Source organism: Thunnus maccoyii, chromosome 22 (assembly GCF_910596095.1).
Source record: "Thunnus maccoyii chromosome 22, fThuMac1.1, whole genome shotgun sequence".
NCBI lineage: Eukaryota > Metazoa > Chordata > Actinopteri > Scombriformes > Scombridae > Thunnus > Thunnus maccoyii.
Genome location: NC_056554.1, coordinates 8,051,626 through 8,074,061, shown reverse-complemented (window position 1 = coordinate 8,074,061; position 22,436 = coordinate 8,051,626). Strand labels below are relative to the sequence as shown.

Sequence of the window (22,436 nt, the reverse complement as noted above, 5' to 3'; positions counted from 1 at the left end):
TTTTTTCTGTTGGTGTTGTGGATTTGATGTGACTCCTTTTGATTAATTTGTGACCAGCAGCACAGCTGGAAGCTGTTGTCTTATAAACATGGATGCTTGATAAAAGGTGTCTTACAATCCCATGAGGGATGAGCCATGAGATGGTAGGACACCTGAATAAAAAAATCATTCATTCACTCATGATAAATCAGATTTATAAGATAGTAAGTCAAAACTATCACTATCTCTTTCCTAACTCATAATTTTGACGTACAATAACATACTTTTTACTTAATAAGTCAAACTATTGACTTAATATCATAATTTGGACTTACATTACTACTTTATTATCATTTCTAACTTTTTATCTGTTACTTCTTTCTAGGCAGAAACTGGCTTCCATATTTTTCTCTTCATTTCTCTTTCAGTGTATTTTACATATAGATTTTGTCTTTTATCTTCTGATTAAAGCGTCTTTGAGTACCTTGAAAAGCCTTCTATAAATAACATGTATTATTATTTCCTTGATAAGTAAATGAAAGATCAAATAAATAATAAAAAACAAGGGGCAGCTCTTGAAAAGTCAAACAACTTTCCTTTATTTGTAACATACAAATAAAACACTGACAAGGCAGAATGACTTAGTTTTCCCTTTCATTGTCGTTTATGGACAGGACTCTAACACTCACTCTCAAACATGGAGTTTTTTGTTTTTTTTTTAATTTCACATCATGTTTAAAAAAGTGTTTTTACCTGTAAAAGGCCTAGAAATGAAAATGAAGATGGATCCACAACAGCTTATATATATACATAGAGAAAAGACCAAGAGAAGGATCTGTGATTGGTGCGGGTATGTAACCATTTTCTAAAATATAAGAACTCACTGACTTAAAATAAATTGGTTAAGTTTAGGCTCATTTTCCAACTTAAGATATTTTCACAAAAGCATTTTCACTTCAATGAGCCTCCTTTAAAGACAGCCCACCTGTCTGGATCGAATGTGACCACTGAGCACTGATCTAGAGTCAGTTCACACTTTGTGTCAAGTTTCACTTTCATGCAAAATTTACAGGAGTTCAGGAGCCTTTCAGAGGCTTTTTCCTTTTACAGCAATTTATCAGAAAAGCTAGAAGCACCTCCTGAAAAGTAGCATCCTGTTTATGTTAAAAGAATTCTTTTAAAGGTTTATCAAATCAGAGTTTCTTTCATTAAAATGACACACGAACAAAAACCGACTCTAGGTCACACAGTGGAACAATCTGATCCAGCAAACAGAACTGACAACATGGCTGTTAAGTAAAACAGATGAGGTTTGATTACGTTTGATTAACCTGAGAGAGAGAGACTGTCAGTCAGTTGATAAACTACCACTATGTACAACATCCTCTTTTTATTGTAACCTATGCAGTAAAAAATGAATTACTGTACTTATCAGAAGGTAGTCTAGAACTAAAAACGAGCAATATGTTATTTAATTGTTCTTGTTCATGATCATTGTTCAACCAAGCATGAAACACAATGCAGTATGTCTTCTTCTGGTGCTGAATAGTTGGACCATTTCTCTTTTTTTTTTTGTATTTACTCAGAAACTGGAAACAACCAGAAACTTTCACCCCAAGATCATCCAAGAGGGCTTTTTTTTTTGTTTTGTTTTGTTGCTAATACATCTTTGTTCCTGTGTAGGAAATCGCATAATAAACAAAGTGTCCGTCAACTTCACATTTCAATCTCCCCTGTTTCACATACTTTAACCAGGCGTCTATCTATTTGAAATCTCGAGTCAAGCCTTTATATAACCTGTTTTAAAAAAAAAAACCCATCCACAGTAGTGTCAAGGGATATCTTTTCACCCCTCCAGCCCACACGTGAAATCTGAAGAAACTGACTAAAGTCCTGGAATTAAGGGTTTTATGGTGGTTTCTAAGTCTAACCCAGTCTACTAGCACTCTAAAGATACCCTGAAGGTTTTGTAAACAGATATGGATTCAACAAGACCCAAGTGGTTACAGCAGCCTAGATTAACTAGTAATGTGGTATCTAAAATCCTCAGCGGGACCTAAAAGCATCTTGGCAGTCATTTTTTTCACCATTACTCAAATCTGACAGTAATGACTTTGTGCCGAGATGCTTTGAAGAAACGTTGGCTTCAAACTTCACACGACTCCTCCTTTCACAAACATCTGAACCACACACTGATGTTCAACTGTGGGAAATATTAAAGTCACGCCGTCAGACACGCATGAGGATTTTAGACACGCGTTCAAACAGTGCAGCAGTGCAGCTTCAGAAGCAACATCGCTGTTGTGTGATCTTCATTTAGACTATGAGGTTAATTTAATTTTTTTTGAGTCTTGCCATGCAAACTAATGACGGTGGGCTGGGAAAACAGGTGATTACTGAGGAGAAAAGAAAAAAAAAGAGCAACATCCATTAAAAAAAAAACACCTCCAGTACTCTGCAATAACTTCCACCATTAATCCATCCATGTTCCTGCCTCCAAGTTAATAGCTTTCATCATCTTCCAGATTAATGACGGCCACTGTACATAATGAAGTGGTGACTTCTACCAGTCCTCATCCCTGTGAAATCAATATGATTTGCTCATGCTAACAAAATATAGAAGAGGGATGGAGGATGGTTTTAGTAGTTTTTAAATACAGTTGAAAGTAGCGTCAACATCGACTGGTTTTTCATCAGTACCTCTTGGAAACGAAGAGAACAAAGCGGGAGTGATGCAACTTTACAAAGGTGACTGAGGGTGAGAGAAACATAAACGGGTCTGCTGTCATCATTCAGTGTCTTTAGGACATGGAGGGAGAACTGAGACACGAAGAACAGGAGAAAGGAAAGGAGGATGCTTTTTGTTTTGTTTTGGTTTTTTTTTGTTACAGAACTGAAGCAAGCGAATCTCCCATTTGTGTTTGTAAGCACGGAAACGAGGAAAAGATGGAGACAAAGAGTGGAAAAAAATGAGCAAATGAAGCGTTTTGATGCGTTTTTTGAAAAGAAGCAGAAAACTGTTTTCAGTTGTACCTCTGATAAGGAAACACGGGTGGAGGCTAAAGCAGCTGAATGAGCGACGGGGTCGTACTGGAATTATTTGGATGCAGATTTTACAGCAACAGATGATGAGACAAGTATGATTTTTTTTTTTTTTTTTTTTTTTTACTAATTCCACTGGGAGAAAAGAGAATGCATAATCAAGAAAAAAGGCAATCTCTGACATCTTGTCTCGTAAGTAAAAGAAATAAAATAAAAGCAGGGAGAGGTCTACAGTTAGACATCACCTGAATATAACAGAATATAATAGAAGATTGGTAGTGCTTATAGTGTACTGTAATCATGTAACAGTAGTATCACGAGCCAACGTGGTTCAAAACAGTGCAGTTGCTGCTAGCTGCAGTGCTTTCATTACAAAAATAACCTACAAGCCGCATGTGCATATAACTTGCATTATAACAGATAATGTTATGGTGCAGCAGGGGCTCTCCCACTGTTTTTTTTTTTAAGGGACACATAACTGAGTCTATCAGCCTGATCTTGGAGCCTGGTTCAGTGAAACAAGCTTGTAGTCTCAGGAGTGTGATCAGGAGCTGTATTACAGAAACTGGCTAACTCTATAAACCCTTTCTTATCTGCTTAGTATCCATGGTGATTTGAGTTAGGGCATGATTTATCAATTTAGAAGAATTTACTACCTCAGATAAATTCTGTCTCAGCCTTGAGAGATCCTGACTGGAGACACTGAGTTTCTATAAAAACAGCCCCGGGCCAGCAACCCATGTTAAGCACTGCAGAATGATTCAATACAGTATAGCACATCAGGAGATGAGAGCAGGATGGGATGAGGTTCATTGCAGTGGTAGAGAATGTCGGCAATGTTTAGCTTGTTCTTTACTGGGAACCACTAATAGTCATTAATTGGGATGAGAGAATGGGGGAAAAGATAGCTTGGACATTGAACCAAGAAGTAGGAAAAAAAATTTAAAAAAACAAAAAAAAAAAACAGGAGCTATGTGTGAAAGCTCACACTGCATACTGCTTTTGTAGCAGGAACACACAAAAGACACATAAATCTCAATCCATAATGCAACATTAATATCTGTAACCAGGTATGGCGCATTTCCACCATTGGTTCATTTTTAACGGCCACAGAGACGGCCATTCAAACTCAAAACGCCCGCCAAGTAGCAGGCAGCTCAAGCTTTCACACACAGCCATGAAAGTTGCTGGCTTTTAACCAATCGGCGGAGGTCGCTGCGGTCGATCAGTGGCAGCAGCCGCCGCAGTGCCCGCCCCCGTGGGTGTGTCCCACCGAGGCCTCGCCGTGTTTGGTCCGCCGGCTCAGGATCTCGTAAGAGCAGTCGTCGCCGCAGCAGCCAGACATGCTCGGCGAGGTCTCGTCGATCTCAAACCTGGAGGGGTGGAGAGAGAGAGAGATAGAGAGATAGAGAGAGAGAGAGAGAGAGAGAGAGAGAGAGAGAGAGAGAGAGAGGGGTTCGTTAAAAAGGACGAAGCAGGTCGGAGGAAAAATGTAAATAATTTTGTGTAGCGGTTATTTGTCTTTTTCTGCTTTCATATTCTGTTCATCATCTTGCAACCCTTCACACTGAACTTGCGACCCCTTGTGGGGGTCCTGACCCACAGGTTTGGAACCACTGTTCTAGAAGACAAAAAATGTGTTTTGGACAAATTGCAAATCTGTACGTTCAATCACAGTCTCCCTCATGTTTGCCTTCTCTTTCATATGCAGAAATTTTAGCTCTCTAGAAGCATGGAGATTACAATTTTTCACCTTCGATCACACTCAGAGTTCACATTCACAAAGCCTAAAGCCCTTAATGTTACTTCTGTTCAAAGTTTAAGTACCCTTATCTCCATCTCTGAAAAGTAAATCAATTGCAGAGTCAGTATACTCACTGTAAAGCTTCTCTGAAGAACTGATAAGCCCCGTGGTTGTGTTTAAAAACTGTCAGCATCACTTTCTTCATCTGTGTACTGGACAGAAAGAGCAAGAAATAAATAAAAAACTTTTACCTCATTTTCACAACTGCTTTACGGCAGGAAATATTCTATATTTTCTTTTTTGTCAACAAATCCCCTGAAACTACCAAATGTGTATAAAATAGTCCCAAACAAATTCACTATTTACTCCTGCTTGAGTAACATTTACTGAAACTACAACATCCAGCCTTCAAAAATAAAAAATTAAACCATTTGTGTCCTGTTTATAAAGACTTATGTCTTCAGTAGGAAACAATTGGTTTGGGGCTGAGTGCCACAGATGGATTAACATCGGATTTGTTGACAATAAGTTAAATATAGAATAACAGCAGTCTAATCCTTTAAGTCAAGCTCAACAGTAGTGTGACACTGTGTAGTTTAAAGTAGTTATATGACAAAATGACAAAAGTGTCACTTGATTGTTTGTTCACACCCCGGTCCCCAAAGGCATCTGAATTTCACACACAGTCATGACGGCAACTGTTGTTTTTACCTGTTAGCGATGAGCTGTAGTATCTGGATGAGGAACTTGCCGAGCCCTTTCCTCCGCACTCTGCTCTCTAACTGCACCTCATAGCTGGAGAGTCGAGACAACATGTTAGACCAGACAGAGTTCGGGTGGACTGGCAGGGTCATATTGTAAAAAAAAGCTTCATTCCACCTTACCGTTGAAAATAAAAGCAACAGCTAGGAATGTACAAACTCAAGGATCGGCGTCTTACCAATATAGTACCTCCTCCCCGCACTCCACGTCGAACCGGAAGTGAGAGAAGGCCACGGGGGCGGAGTCGCCGTCGCGAGCCAGCAGGTACCACGCTCTCTCGTCGTTCATCTCCTCCCTCTTTTCCCTCTCCTTCCAGCCCCACTCGCTCTGCTCATACCTACGGCACGGCGGCAAAGAAAATGGGTCAGCTCGAACGAGACCCCCCGCGCGCTCGTTTCACCCTCACATTTCTCACCCGTCATTAGGCCGCTCTAAAAAAAGGATGTGTTTTCTAAATGGAACAAATTAAGTTTCAACCGACTGCACCCGTTTGCCAAATTGAACACCGCTCGAGTTCTGGCAAACGGAGAGAAGATAAATTGTCGTCATTTCTCGCCCTCTATCTCAAATCGGTCTGCGTTACTTCTCAGCTTCTACCTCGGCTCTCCTTTCCACACGCTCCTCCGTGTGTCTAATTCATCCTCATTTACAGCTGCTGGGTAAAAAAACCCCCAAAAAAACACTGATGCACATCTTTGGTAGCTGTTTGATGTCGCTTTCCAATTCTGCTGCACACAAAAAGAATTTCTGGCTCGTCTGCACTTCTTCTCCCCCCCTCTCGTTTTTAGCTGTAATCTACCAATCATATCTATGTGAATCTGTCCGTTCATATCTATAAAAGACGGGGTCACTGTGTTCCTGAACTACGAGAGCAGAACGGATGTCTTACAGTGTCTGCATGTTGGCTCTGGTGAGTTCGAAGGCCCACTCCACAGACAGCGGGTTGAGGGAGGTCACTCTCTTGCACTCTATCTGCAGGTTCAGCCTGTACGAGAGGACAAGATAACAGGGTCAATAATAGAGTACGAGTGTATGCATGCTGAATGAGAGCGAGAGAAAGTAACAAGGAGGAAGAGATAGAAGCTAAAATACCACCAGTACAATTCTTTTTTTCAACAACTCTCCCCTCTGTGTAGGAAATGAAACAAGTATGCTGTTCATGAAATGACTGAATAAGTCCTTTATAAGACTTGAACAACAATACGTACCCGTTTCTGTCGTACTTTTTGAAGGCTGGGAAGGCAGCCAGTGGGTCATCAAGCTGTGAGAAGAAGAGGCAAAATTAACTTTTGAGGCTTTCGAAAATACAAAATGATCAACTGTCTTCCCCCTCCCTTCCAGGCTCAAGTCTCAGCACGTCGCTGTTGGATTTTTTTATTGCGCACATGTTGTTTTTCTAAAGATACTGTGGCTTTAAATTAACCTCTGTTTTGATTTTCAACTTCTAAAGAGAGATCATTACTGTGGAGCTGAAACATCCATTTAATAGCTGTTAAGACGTTTCACTCGAAAACAAAAATGTCAACCTCATAGCGGTGCGAGCGGGGGATCACCAAAGTCATTAGGATTCATCATCTGGGAACAATGAACATCTGTATAAAGTTTCATGGCAATCCATCCAATAGCTGTTGACATATTTCAGTCTGAACCAACCAATGTCGCCATCACTACAGTCACAGTGTGGCTAAGAATGCCAAACATTTACTTGTTCCAGTCTCTTAAATATGAGGACTTTCTGCTTTTCTTTGTCTCGTATGATAATAAACTAAATATTGTCGGGTTGCTTTGAACTGTTGGTTGGATAAAACAAGATATCTGAAGCCATCACCATAAGAGGCAATAATCAGAAGATTACATAATAATGAATTCCCCTTCGTTCTGTTCCTTAAAAAATCAAACCAGTCGAGAACACTTGTGAACGTCCCCAAAACCAGTCAGCAAAAGAGACTGTATTACTAAGATAAGTATCCCTTCCTAAATAGCTCAATCAGAGCCATACAGGCAGGAAAATTACAGGGCTATTAGCATTATAGCACCATTAGTCAGTTATAATAACACTGGGCCCTTGGGTACAGACATGTAAACTGTGCAGCTGAATTTGGGTAAAACTGAACGAAAATATGATACAAATAAATATCAGTTCAGTCTTGGTATCAGCAGACGCTCGATATTAAAGGATCAAGATAAAAAAAAAACGGTTGTTTATGACAGATATTTCAAACAGAAGCTCTTGTGTAGGACCCCTTTGTCCCTGTAATGTAATACATCTATGCCCCTCCTATATTAGGAGCGAGGGAAACCTACCAGAATCAGGTTAAAAATCTTAGCAATGAATGGACTATTTGTTTATATGAGACAATAGTCCGAGTCAGAATTCATTACTGTTGGCAAGAATATAAACAAAAATAAATGTGACTTTGGGAGAATTTCTTGCATTCCTTCTCAGGTGGCGCGTCAACAGTGGGACGGGGCGGGGGAGAGAGAGAGAGAGAGAGACAGAGAGAGAGAGAGAGAGAGCAGCGTGCAGCACAGGGCGCCCCATTTTGGGACAAAGTGACACAGAAAAGTAATAAGCCCAGCCAGGCCTGTTGAGAGCTCGTTGAGGAAGCCTCTACGGCTCGGCTCTTAACAAAGCGTGTGAGTTTTGTTCTCCTCTAGGCTCCCGTAAGCTTTACTACACAGTTCTCCCACCTCAGCCTATGTTGCTGTAGCCCACCTCTGAGCTGCGGGAGCTGTCTGCTGTGTGTGTGTGTGTGTGTGTGTGTGTGTGTGTTCTACTTCACGGGTAGGTTTTAATAATGCTGATTAATTATGCATAAAGAAACATATGGCAGTGTATTTGGCTTTTCCTGCCATGTGCATATCAATTACGGGTGTAATTAGGGCAGACGGGACATTCCCAGCTTTCAATGGAAGAAAATGTATGACTTTAACTGAACAGAGGATTGGGGAGGAAAAAAAAAAAAAAAAAAGAAATTACAGCTCACAATTCAGATTTTAAGTGCCAAACTCGACAATCTGAATCCACTGGAAAGCCTACAACAGCATGAAAAGGGGCCAAGTGGTGGAAGCTTTTATGTGAAGCACTTCACAGCACCGAGAGGACATTTATTTTTAACAACAAAGCAATGCCATTATCGACTGTCAGAACTATGAAGCCGCATATTTGCAATTTGTGTGGCAGTCAGCAAGCAGCCAACACCTCAACCTCTGTTTTGTTGATCATTTTAACCCCCCCCAAAATACCCTCCACCTGGCCTTCTCCTCACAGTCAAAATAAAATCACCTTATTGGCAGCGTCCACCTTAGCGCAGACGGCGTCCATAGCCGCCCTCTCTTCCAGACGCCGGGCTTTCTTCTCCTTCGCTCGGTTGGACTTCCTCTGCACACAGGAAATGAGGACGGGATGAATGGAGGAAATGTGCGGAGGCGGTAGCCGACATGAAGGAACAGGTGAGAAATGTTAAGGAAGAGGAGGAGGATCGAGAGGAGAGAGGACACGTGTAGATGAGGGCAAAAGGACGGGAAAAAGGGGAAAGAAAGCAAAGAGGGAGAAGAAATGAGACAGATGTGTCAGAACTGCATTATTTATTCCCCACGACTCCTTATTCACCCACTCAGGGCACCACTCACCCACTGACAGACAATTAATTATAACTATGCAATAAAACACACATGAGTGCAGTCTTGCATATAGAAGAATGATGTCTGTACTTCATAATCCTCATCCATCCTCACTTGTTAGCCAGCAAGACACACAGAACAGTAGTAATCCATTTATTTAATTTATTAAGGATTTTTTTTTTTATTGCGTGCGTGTGCTTTTTTTTTTTTTTGTCACTTAATCAATCCTTTTCTTTATTTCATATAATACATAACACATTTAAACTGATCCTTTTCATGTGGATATCCACTGTGGAGCTGTAAGAATAATTTAGTGTTGGCTGGCTCTGATTAAATATGATGCCATTCTTCATTGTGTCTTTAACCGAGCGCCGATATGAGAAACATCAAGTCTGTAATCTCTAGTGATTAAATGAAAGGAAATTTCAAACTTGGTAAAATTACACAGCATAAGGAGCTTGTCTAATAACTGGCTGAAACGGGGGGAAAAAAGTCAGAGCAATTGTTAGCTATTCAGCTGAGTGTGATTAAAGGACAAGGTAGACTAGCTTGTGAATCATCGTCCCTTTCAAACGATTCAAACAGTGAATGAAACTAAATGAATACTACAATTCAGTCTGGAAGGAGTCTGCCTCTTGTTAATACAATTTATGCAATGAATAGCCCTTGTTAGAGCCATAACTTCAGCCTAAATCTGGAGGGAAAATAAGTCAAAGGAATGCACAAATACATCTCTGTCACTGCCAGTATAATTAGTTACAACTGGATAAAGCAGAAACTGTAGCTGCCTTGTATGTATGTGTGTATGTATGCATTTGCAGACCCCCTTAAACATTAATGTCCTGAAGTACTGTGTGTTTCTGTGTGTGGGCCACACGTCAACATGACAACAAAGACTTTATGACACAAGAACAGAACGAACTTCACGCACAAGAATCAAAGTGAGACAAAAGAATGAATCATGCCAAACAAACACTGATGTATATTAGCAACAGTTACACATATAATAAAGAATCTTATGAGTATAGAAACATCAATAGCAGGTTAGAAAGAGCATTTACATTCATATCAGTGGTTTTCCGATGGAGTGTTTAGATCGCTCATGTTTCATATTGCTCTCAGAGTGGGATTATAGTATCGGAAAAAATCCTGACACCAATACTCTAATTTAGTCTGCTCTTGGCTTGATGTTCGCTGCTAGTATCAGCACTGGTGCAGCAATAATTCACACAAATTACTGCATCTATGCCTTTGCAACAGCCAGACCACACACACTTCAAAAGCTGGTATGAATGCTCCAGAATAGCACACTATTAGTTGTTAAAAAAGATGTGTTTAATTACCGACATCTGTAACTTATAGAGAAAATTAATGCTTATTGGCTCTCGGCACAAGTGGTTTGACACTTTGAGTTAATTTTAGGGTTTGTTGCTGGTGAAATGAACCAACTTTCATGGCGTTAAATACTGGAGGTGTGCCACATCACCTGAAATTAAAAAGAACACACCTATGACATTATAAGAAAAAAAAACACTTTGGTGAAGAACTACAGTAACTTTCAGGGGGGAGAAGCAGGGGAGCAATTTCACACAGCAATAGCTACACATTTAGTAAGTGAGGCTGTTCTTTAGGCCATTATCTGCGCACTAAATTGATCATGTGACAAGATGCATCAGGTTCTGGGTGGTTTACCACCTCCACAATACAATTTCCTTGTGGAAAAACCGCACAGGTCTCTGGTTTCAGCCTCTCAAATGTGAGAATTGGCTGCATTTGTTTTACAATCAGTGTAAATTTAATATTCTTTCTGACTATTTCAAGACATCACTTTGGCTTCTGTGATATTCTGATGGGGATTTTTCACCATTTTTACATTAAGACTAATCAATTAATCAAACAAAAACTCTGTAGATTAACTGGTAATGAAAGTTGCAGCCTTACTGCACAGTATCACATTTGAATGCAGACAAGAAGGCAGTACCCATCACAGGAAACCTTACAGCATGTTAATCAAGGTTGCAGTGGCGTGTTTACAGTGCAGAAATGGTGCATTGATGCCTCTTGGATAAAAAACAATGTCAATGGACAAACAAGCAGGCATTAGCTCAATCACTTCATTAGACCCAGACCTGGACAAGGAGAGGTAGCAATAAGGGAAAGGAATGCATTGAATTGCCAACTTTTAGCTGAGAGCATGAACTCTGTACCAAGCACAGAGAGGCTGCAGACTGAGCTGGTGCTGTGGAAACACGTGGATCGGTTTATCTGGAGTGAAAGTGGAGGATAAAGTCAAGTCTGCTTACAAGGGGGACTGTGGTTAGATAAAAGTTGTGGAAACTAACTCAGACCAGGCCTGGCTGAAACCGACAAGCACATTATCCAGTGTATTATATCCTGTAGGGCTTCAACAGCACACTCTGGCTTGCTTTGGTAAAAAAAAAAAAAAATGTACACAAGAAAGTGATTAGCATTCACAGCTAAGCAAAGCGGCCGTCATTAAAAATAGGTATTTTTAAGTGACTTACACAGCTAGCAGGTTAATAATATCTCAACACACACATAAGGGGAAGTTAATTGAGCACAGCGACGAGGACAATGCGGTGATAATGCTGAAAAAGCCAAATATCTGCGGCTAACGCAGCCAACCAACACCTACGGCTACAACCATCCTCTCCTTTCTTCCTTTCTTTCTTTCTCACCATCACGCATTCACCTTTCATTGTATCACCTCATGAAGCAAAACACGTCAAACTCACCCCCATTTTTGCGGCCGTGTGTTATCGATCACTGCTGCTGAGTTATCAGTATTATCGTGACTGCAGACAGAGAGAAGGCGGCCAGATTAATATGACAATGATAGATAGATGGTGTGCTAACGCGGCTAGCTGGCTAACTACAGCACCGAGCCACGGCTGTAGAGAGAGAGAGGGGAGCCGCAGTTAGACGCACATCTGATTAAAACGTCTGTGGAAATATTTAGCTGCTTTATTCCTCTTTTAGTCGGATTGGCGCCAAGACTGCGAGGCTGAATTTATTTCAGGTCCCGTCTTTGCTCTTTTCTTTTCCTCTTCTCTCCGTCGCGTCCAACCATGAGGCCTTCACGTGCTCCTCCAGAGCTCCGACTTCTCAGACTCCACTCAGCCCCAAACGGAAAAGAAAAGTACCGTCAACACAAAGCGACTGCTCTTAAACTTTTTGTAAAGAAAAAAGATCATATTTTTTCAAGGGTTAACCCTTTTTGTTACATTTTATTGTACTTTTAAGTACACGGCCTAGTTAAAGTGCAAAGGAGTACGATATTTATCATTTTTAACAAAGTTGTGTTTCCTAAATGTTGCTCAGAGAAAACATTTAAGTGGGTAAAAGCTCTGATTTTTGTGTTGTATTTGATTTTTTTTGTCACAAACAAAACAGGCACAAATTCGACTGTTGATGGATATTTTAGGAAGCAGCTCGTGTAGTAAAATTAAGTTTAGTTCAGTTGTACTTTACAAACAACATAAACACAGATAATAAAAGTGAATGACATGTAGTAAGAACATGTATTGGCAATATTTAAAAAAAAACAACAACACCAGTACCAAAAAAAGGAAAATAAGAGACACACAAAATAGACATAGTAATGCAGCACAATTTTTAGCAACTAACGTTGGAGAAAAGTAAACACAAAGCGACTGCTCTTAAACTTGTTGTAAAAAATTAAAATTAAAATGTAAAAAATCAAATTGATTCAGGGGTTAACCTTTTTGTTCCATTTTAAAGTACTTTTAAGTACATAGCCTGGGTAAAGTGCAAAGGAGTACTATATTTACCTACTTTTACCTACTATATGTATATAAAGTAACATATCTAATCACATGTAATCATTGAATATTTATCTCAGCACTCTTCTCTTTAAACCTTCCTCTTCAGTCTGGCTTTTGATCAAGAATGATTGATAGACATTTTATTGTATCCATGTTGTAAAATTTGTATTTTATTTAATCTCTTATTTTATTATTATTAATATTATATTTTTAGTCCTCTTAATGATTTTTTGCCTTTGTTTTGTCTTTTTAATCTATTTTATCTATTTTTTAAATCTAGTTTTTATTTTACTCTTGTATTATTAGTGCTATTATTATAGTAGTAATTTATATATATATATATATATATATATATATATATATATATATATATATAATCTGTGAAGCACTTTGAACTGTACTAACCTGTATGAAAGATGCTGTACAAATAAAATTTGATTGATTCACTTCTTTGCGCTGTTTGTCATGTTTACAGAAATGGTTTCACTTGTATATTGTCATTCCTTGTGTGTTTATCTGAAGATCGTGTGTTGTTATTCTGTGTAAGTACACTGAGAGCCACTAAACTGGAGTCAAATTCCTTGTATGTGTAAACATACTTGACCGATAAAGATGACTCCAATATTTATCATTTTTAAGTTGTGTCCTAAATGTTGCTCAGAGAATGCACTAAAATGAGTGAAAGCTCTGGTTTTTGTGTTGTATTTGACTTTTTCCCAAATTGTCACAAACAGCCACAAACTCGACTGTTGATGGATAATTCAACCAACAGCTCTGTTCATGTATTAAAATTTAGCTGAGTTTAGTTCAGTTGCACTTTACAAACAACATAGACACAGATAACAAAAGTGAATCATATGTGAGGATAAAAATGTGATAATAAGTCAAAGTAAAAAGCACATCAATACCAACAAAAAGGAAAGTAGAGACACACAAAATAAACATAGTAATGCAAAACCATTCAACTAACAATAATCATATTCTTAACAAAGAAGAAAATGTTTTTTTAATCATCTAACTGGCACTTTTTCATAAACAAAGAGGCACATTTCTTAAAACTGATAACAGAAAACAGAAAGGAGCAACCTTTTACTTGAGTTATTTCTCACAGTAAATATTACTAAAAATTTGTGGCACAAATTTTTACCATTAATTGTAGACACCACTTTAAAAATGAATTCATCTTAAGAAGCAATATACACGGTATATTGAATTATCTAAGTACCAGTGTGTAGCCTGTGAGGTCGTTCATGTCTGCCCCTGCATCAGGGCCATGTTTCTTACATTGATCCGAACTGCATAACATATCAAACCACGTCCTTTGATTAGGAAGTTGAAGAGAGTTTAAGACCTGGTGCTTACAGAAAAGGTTCCTGGCAGCGGTGGGATTCGAACCCACGCCCCCGAAGAGACTGGAGCCTTAATCCAGCGCCTTAGACCGCTCGGCCACGCTACCACATGTGGAGAGCGCCATCGTGTTGCCTATCTGTTGTAAATATTTCCGACAGCAAGTGAAGGCAACACTACTTTAGCGCGAATGTGGTTTCCTTGTTTGGAAAGTGACGACAGAGGGCTGGACTGGGTCAAGAAACGCACCACACTTCACCTTTGACCTCTGCAGTCATTCACATTCCAAATGATATTATGAAGCCATCATAAAGACATATAAAATAACATATTATTGTAACCATCAGCGGTGCAGGGAGCCGGGAGTGAGATGTTATATGTGATGCAATTAAAATAATTAGATTACAACAAGCTCAATGAGCATCTTGGAGCACAGAAACTTAAATTATATTCCACCGGCAGTCTGATTTTAATCACATTTCACCATAATCTCATTTATTTAAATATAATTTCTTTCAGATGTGCTGCTCGTTGTAAATCTTATGACAGGTCACCTGTTAAGAACATGAAAAATGAAACATGTAAACATGGAAAACCAGTGGTGGGAGAAATATTCAGACCCTTTACTTAAGTAAAAGTAATACAGCAATGTAAAAATACTCAATTACAAGTCCTGCATATAAAATCCTACTTAAGTAAAACTACATGAGTATTATCAGCTTGATGTAGTTAAAGTATTGAAGTAAAAGTATTGGTTTTGTTCCTCTGACTGATATATTATTATATATGACATCATTAGATTATTAATACTGAAGCATCAGTGTTTAAGCAGCATGTTACTGTTGTAGCTGCTGGAGGTGGAGCTAGTTTCAACTACTTTATATACAGTTAGCTAGTTTGGTCTAGTGGTTCCCAACCTAGGGGTCAGGCCCCTACAAAGGGTCACCACATAAATCTGAGGGTTCGTAAGATGATTAATGGGAGAAGAAAGAAGAAAAAACGTTCTGAGTTGCATTTTAAAAGCTTGTTATATTATCCATTGTGTCAAATCTTCATCTGCAAAGTAACTAAAACTGTTAAATAAATATTGTGGAGCAGAAAGTTCAATATTTCCCTCTGAAATGTAGTGGAATGGAAGTATAAAGTAGCAAGAAATGGAAATACTCAAGTAAAGTGCAATTACCTCAAAATTGTACTTCAGTACAGTATTTGAGTAAATGTACTTAGTTACTTTCCACCACTGTGTAAAACTGGGGGGATGGGAGTTGTTACAGGGTCAGGTAACATATAGATTTGTTTAATTATTTGTTTTTTATTGTTTATTAATTTCTGTATTTGTCTGAATTTCTTGCATTTACAATTGACATGTATGTTTGCTATGATGTGTATAGGCAGTATGTGAATATCTGTCTGCAAGTACCGATTTATGTTCTTACTACTCTCCTGCAGAGGGTTTGAGCAAACTATTAAATATGGACACAGTGAGGAAGATCCACATCTGAACTACAGCAGAACAAAAGGAGATATTCTGACCAATTGTTTGTTTTATTTTAGAGACAGACTCTGTTAAAAAAATATTTGAGATAACCGGCCGTTCTCACAGCAGACATTTTGACTTGTCATAGGAGGAAAATCACAGGTGTTACTAACAACATTAATGATGGCTTCATTGAATTCAAGTAGCCATGACAGTGTGACAGTGTGATCCAGCTCAACCAGGAGCTCGATACAACCTGAAACCGAAGCAGCTAAATGGAATTCTGCCATCACTAACTTCATTATTTACACCTGTGCTTTTCCTACTGTGACATGTCAAAATGTCTGCAGTGAAAGAAAGGCCTTCACACCCAATTTAACTTGAACTGAACAGACAACAGGCGATGTAGCTGTATGTGGGTAAAATCACCATGCGCTCTATCAAGCGTCCTAGTAGTTATTCCATTATTCATCGTCGATGGAGCAGCTCCAGGGTTTGTCTCCGTCTCTAGATTACATCATTAGTGCTAAACTCTCTGTCATTTAGCAAAGAGAGATAACGATATGAAGCTCACATAACGATAAAAATGAGCTGCATATTACAAAAATGACGTTAATTCTATTTTAGAGTGGATTTTCCTTTTATCACCGTATTAGGCAGATTTTGAGGCAAAGAGGTTAAAACCATTTTGAGTAACGGTAACAGATTTTGTCACCATTTGAATCATATTGTACAGTTACAGTTAAGGCTTTGTTAATTTTGTTGTTTATCAGTTATTTGCAGTGGATAATATTTAGGGCTGTAGCTACAGACATTACATATGTATATAATATAATTCAAAGTGGACTTTTGAATGGAATATACCAACACTTTTTAGACTGTGTGTCCTGTTAATTACAGAAACGCATGAATAAATAGAACAATTTGACAATTAACATCATTTATCTTTGACGGACCATCTCATAGTGAAACTGTGGGACAAGTTTTCAAATGAGGAAAGAATTTAACACCCAAAAAGAATGAATTCTGCATGAAAATTTATCCAAAGTAGTAGAAAAACATACAGAATTATTAGGTATCTTCAAAATATCTGAGGTTTGAGGGGATGCTTGGACTCCAGTATTTCTTAAATACTGGCTAGAGCCCTGATTATATTTAACTTTACAAATATATCCTTAACAGTTTGGGAAGTGGGGTTTGGGGATTTACAGTAGTAGTTACATGAAGAGTTCCCGGGGATCCACTTCTGCATATTTCAAGTCTCCATTCAGTTCCCATCCTAAAATTTTAGTGAGATATAAACATAATATGTGAAACAGGTTACTCAGATCTCTCAGATGTGGATTCTATGGTCAAAGAGGGACCCATCTCTGGCTCATTGGTACTAAAATGATCTTTAAAGAACCCCAGAGGTTGAAACCAGCTCCTGGTATATCCACAATGATTTAAGAAGCAGTTTGTAACGGTCACCACTAGGTGGCGTCATGAGGTATAAAATCACTCAAATGATGTTGCAGCCTTTTATATCTTTCAAACCTAGAATTAAGACTCCAGACAGGATAAAATATGAGTATGGTAATTGAACATATAGGTTTTTATTTGAACTTTTACTGCCTTTGCCTCCATTTGAGCATTCCTTTACTCCTGATGCCTGTTCTAGCAAAAAAAAAAAAAAAGGCACAGTAATTGGCTGGTGAAGCGTAAAACAAGGACACGCTGCAGTATCTTCACTTACCCTGCAGCACAGAACATACAGCTGCATATTCTTTTATAAGGTGCAACACACAAAAATGTAGAGGAATACTTTATCAGAGGTACACTATAGGAATATTATAGGAGCACAGAGTGGTTCCCAGAGAGACAAAAGGATAAGTATGACAAGGTCACTATAGCTGGAACTCACTATTGAGTACAGAAATACAGACTTAACCCTTTATAGGAACATTACAGAAATATTGTGATATTTCTTTGGTATGTTGCTGGTCAGTACATCTTCTACTCTAGAGGTGCAATTATTATTTTCTCAAGATGTCAGAAAATAGTGCAAAAAACATCCATCATAATGTCTCAGAACCCAAGCTGACGTATTCAAATTGTTTGTTTTGTTTGACCCAAAAACCCAAAGATATTCAAATAACTCTCATATATTACAAAGAAAAGCACCAGATCTTCACATTTAGGAAGCTGGAAGAAGCAAATGTTTGCTTTAAAAATGACTGAAACCATTAATCAATAATCAAAATGGTTGCAGAATAATTTACTGATTAGTTAATCAACTAAATGTCTGACCTCTAATTTGTGCTGAGATTTTAGACCCACTTAGATTTTCCTCTCTCATGAGCCAAATGTTCTGTTTGTGGAGTCCCAGTGCCGTGTGTAACAGCTCAAAAGACATCCTCAATATTGTTTTACTGGCTTTATACTTCATGACTTCTTGATACTTATCTAATCTTAACAGAATTGCTTCTAAACCTGACTTTGAAGTGACATGTTTCAGGTTATTGTTATATATTTGGGGTCTTAGAGACGCCAGCTGTAGAACATGGTTAAATTTAATGGATTTTTATATGCTCTGTATCTGTGACTGGTGCTGACAGTACATGTTTACATAGCACTTCCTATTCCAAATCCCAAATAAGTTTCATATAACAGTTTCATAAGAAATTTAATGAGGAGTTTGACCTTTCAGGGGTTTAATTGACCCCAAATATAAGTAACATCACTATATAGGATAACATACTGCACCTGTATTTGTCTGTGAATCACTTTTTGACAAAATGAATACACAGTATATCTGATGCATAGCTAATATAATGTATAAAACATGACATATTTCCTTTTTTGGTGTAGTAATGATGCTTAATAGTAATTTATGTATTTTGTCACCTGCTTCAAATGTGTAAGTTTGTGGCAAATTGAAAGGTTACCACTTAAAATAATATAATAAGGTAGAACAAACAAACAAAAAAAACAAGGAAAGGAAAAGGGGCAATGGTTGATTCTGTAATTCTTCTCCTCATTATAATTATTTTACATAGAGCAGCGAGACAACAATGAGAAAGTAAAGCCAACGTCAACAGAACAAATACAGACTCAATACATCACTGACTACGACTGTGAGTTCGTGGCTTGGTGGGATATGAGATGGCCACCTACATAATGCCACTTTTTCATAATGCAAATAAAGGCCTTGTGTAGGGGGTTCTCTCTCTCTGTCTGTCTCTCTCTCTCTCTCACACACACACACACACACACACATAGAGCAGCCCTCCCCATCACACAGATGGCCCCGTCTCTAAACCCCGCCTACAGTCTTTTGTCTTGGGGGAATCTGTCTCTTGGCCTTCAGTAGAAGAACTATTTATTTCATGTGTCAGTAGGGGGCGCGACGAGGCTCTGAGAGTTGATACAGAGGCCTGCTGGTCCTTGAGATACATCTCTTTCTTCACATGCATTGAAGGAACATATATACAGTATCATATATAACAAACCCACCCAGACCCTACAGACAGAAACTCTCTTTGTCTTATATATACATATGTGTGTGTGTGTGTGTGTGTGTGTGTGTGTGTGTGTGTGTGTGTGTGTGTGTGTGTGTGTGTGTGCTGGCAGGAGTGGATAATGAAATTCAGGATGCCCCCCTCCCACCTCCACCCACACGTATAGTATATACTGATACACACACACACACACGCACACGCACAGATCCCTCTTTACAGCTCAGCAATGTGTGTGCGGCGTTCTTTCCGATAGATAGATAGAAAGAGCAGCTATAGGGAGGAGGAGGGAGATGTAACAGGAAGACAGATGAGAGCAAAGGAGGAGGAGAGATGAAGAGGAAAGAATGAAAGGGGGAAGATGATAAAGACTAGAGACGATGAGGATGAGGAGGGGAGAGGAGAGGAGAAAGCAATGGGTTGAGCGAGGAAGCAGGGGGGAGGAGAGAGGGAGAGGGGAGGAGGGTGAGGGAGGGAATCAACAGATGCAGTGTGGAAGGGACCAGAAGAGAATGGAGGATGAGGACGAGGCCTTTGTCAGCACAGCGAGTCCTGCAGCACAGAATTAGGCTACAACACACAAACCCGGAATCCACTACTGGAGATTCTCATGAGATGAAATGCATGTATGCATTTGGCCTGAAAATGTCTGTTATCTGTGTCTTGTAGTGGTACTTCCATATCTGCGCAGTAATTGGAAGTGATTTATGGCTGACTGTATTTGAACTGTGTCCACAATATGGACCTGACAGCTTTTATATCTGGTGGTGAAGCAGTGTGAGCCAAGTTTGTCTCAACACATGAAAAAACCTAAAAGATTCATATTGCTCTGGATTTCAGCTGTGAGTTTTAGCCTCATTTGAAAGTCTTAAAGCTGATTCATAGACATGTTCAACCTGATAAGAGTACAACTCTTGCTTGATTCACAAGATAGATATCGAGGATATTGTTTGCAGCAAATCTTCGTGGTCCCCAAAGGATGACAGTTTGTTTGGATTCATGTCTTTTTGACAACTTCCTGACCTTTCATCTATAGTCCCTCAGTTAGGCCAAAATATTCATTTGTGCACAAGTCAAACCAAACTTTATTTGGCAAATCAACAGCAACTTTATTGAATTCAATCATGCTCTCAGGAGGATGATCCCTTCCATTTTTTCCACTATGTGAACTTTAGTGCGGTGTAGCCCAGAGTAGTTAAATCAACAAAAACAAAAACAAAAACCTCTGTATTAATATTCAGAAAATTTTACAATCCCACTTGAAATATATAAATTCTTATTAAATATTACACACATATATGTTTGAGATAGTGATAATGGATAGAAAGAAAATGTTTTGTTGATAAACTTGGCAAATAGCCAAAAAATTCAAGTTTACTTTCACTTTAGCCAATCAAGCGCTTCATCCCACCTCCTGACCGTTCACTGCTGGTGAAGGTGAAAGGGCAAAGTGCCCGTCTTAGCTGAATCCTTGATGAGAGCAAAGCGTTGTTATTGAAGTGTGTGGATAACAAAAAAAAAAGAGAACATACTTTATATATACTTACTTTATATACAGTCAATGGTCCCACATCAGAGCTGGAGTGAGAACTGTGACACTTACAAACACTTTGAAAAATACCTGGATCTTTATTGTTTTTTCTATGTGTGCCATAATTTATTTTTTGTTTGTTGTTTTCTAATTGAATCTGTGGATAGAACTACATTGTAATTTGAATTTACCACCTCCTTATTACCTGGTTTACTGTTCAATATGTGCAGTCAAATCTACAGCAGTGTCATGTGTTTTTATTTCACTACGTTTTGACAGACTGTCTTTCTCCCCCCTTTTTTATGTCATACTATGTTTTGATATTAAAGCTTCATATTGTGATTGAGGGAAACCATTTCTGGTTGATGTTTGTCTTGTTTTCTCCTCATTCTGCTTATCATATGTCCTATAGAAACCTTGGTGTTTCCGTACCTTTGCAGCACATTATTACTGAGGCAACAAACCAATATCTGGTCACAAATTTTTTTGTGATGGACATATTATCAGGGACCCCAAAGCTCCCAAAAAATGAGGTGAAATATTTTTCATGCCATAAATGGTTAAAGACAAAGAAAAAACAATAAAAACTACATGCCAAGAAATTAAACACATATATTAATGAATAAATAAAAATACATCTTACACTTTTGTATTGTGAGTTGTAGTGAACACTGCAGTCTGATGAGGCCACCAGCAGGGAGTTTTTACTCTTATTGTCTGGAATGAGGCATCACAAGTTGAATGCAAATGAGAAAGCAGCAACAACCAGAACTCAGGACAAACTTTTCCCTTTAAAGATAATTTCTAGGCCTTGAGACCATGGAGACGTAAATTTTGCAAAAAAGGGTCACAAATCTATTCATTTTTAATCTTGCGTGTACCTCATGACACATGACAAATACAACAGGGACTTAAGCTGTAACATCCAGTGGGTAAAAGTCTATTAATTACGTCTTTTTATTACTTACTATGATCCATTTACGTCACAGAAGGATTGTGTCAGACTATAATGAGTCATATTAATGTGTGTCATACAGCGGCATGTCTAAAGATGCAGTAAGAGCTCATTCTATCACATCTGATTCTACACCGTCCGTGCATCTCCTGACATAACAGACAAACTCAGAGTATCCAGAGGAGGGAGGGAAAGGAGGTGAGGGTGAGGTGTGAGGGGAAAGAGGGAGAGTTATGTAGTAAAAAGGAAGAAGTGAAGGAGGGCGACAGATTAGGAGAATGGATGATGATGAGGAGGAGGAGACAGACAGGTTACCTCGACAAAAGTGAGAGGAGCAGACTGATAGACAAGCAAGTAGAAGGAATGAGACAGGTGGGGAGAGACAAGGGAGGGCGGGGATGAGGAAGGAAAGTGGAAACATGAGCGAGCTGAAGGGAGAGTGAGAGGGACACTCACTTGTTAGAGATCGGAGAGAAACCAAGCGAGAAGAGGAGGGAAGGGAAAGATGAGAGAGAGATGGAATGACGAATGGAGAGGAGGACAGAGGAAGAGGATAGGGGAGGACAGAGGGAAGAAGAGGAGGATGAAAGGAGAGCTGAGAGAGGGAAGGGGGGGGGTGTAGCAGTTGTTCATTAGTGGGGATATGTTAGAGACTGGAGGACTGAGCGAGAA

General features: G+C 38.9%; 1 protein-coding gene and 1 non-coding gene across 4 annotated transcripts; both read right to left on the bottom strand.

Moving 5' to 3' along the window:
* Window positions 1–554: 554 nt before the first annotated feature.
* naa40 (N-alpha-acetyltransferase 40, NatD catalytic subunit) lies at window positions 555–12,308 on the bottom strand. Of its 3 annotated transcripts, XM_042401298.1 has the most exons (9): window positions 12,101–12,306; window positions 11,908–11,967; window positions 8,814–8,909; window positions 6,736–6,788; window positions 6,417–6,512; window positions 5,706–5,864; window positions 5,477–5,560; window positions 4,900–4,977; window positions 555–4,394 (listed from the first exon to the last, which is right to left on the bottom strand). In XM_042401298.1, the coding sequence occupies exons 2-9, from the start codon at window positions 11,911–11,913 to the stop codon at window positions 4,247–4,249; spliced, it is 720 nt and encodes a 239-aa protein (XP_042257232.1). In that variant the 5' UTR covers window positions 11,914–11,967; window positions 12,101–12,306; the 3' UTR covers window positions 555–4,246. The 3 variants fall into 3 exon arrangements, with proteins under 3 accessions (XP_042257232.1, XP_042257231.1, XP_042257234.1); XM_042401297.1 differs by having other exon boundaries at window positions 11,908–12,306; XM_042401300.1 differs by lacking the exon at window positions 555–4,394 and adding an exon at window positions 4,446–4,642 and having other exon boundaries at window positions 11,908–12,308.
* Window positions 12,309–14,331: 2,023 nt separating this feature from the next.
* Window positions 14,332–14,413, bottom strand: trnal-aag. Its single transcript has one exon. It is a non-coding gene; the product is annotated as a tRNA-Leu (tRNA).
* Between the last annotated feature and the right edge of the window lie 8,023 nt (window positions 14,414–22,436).

Bases quoted from the DNA above. Each gene is read 5' to 3' on its own strand.
- naa40 (XM_042401297.1), bottom strand. The intron at 5,865-6,416 runs GTAAGACATCCG...GCCGTGCCGTAG, and splicing joins AGAGCCAACATGCAGACACT to GTATGAGCAGAGCGAGTGGG. The intron at 4,395-4,899 runs GTGAGTATACTG...CCACCCCTCCAG, and splicing joins TTCTTCAGAGAAGCTTTACA to GTTTGAGATCGACGAGACCT.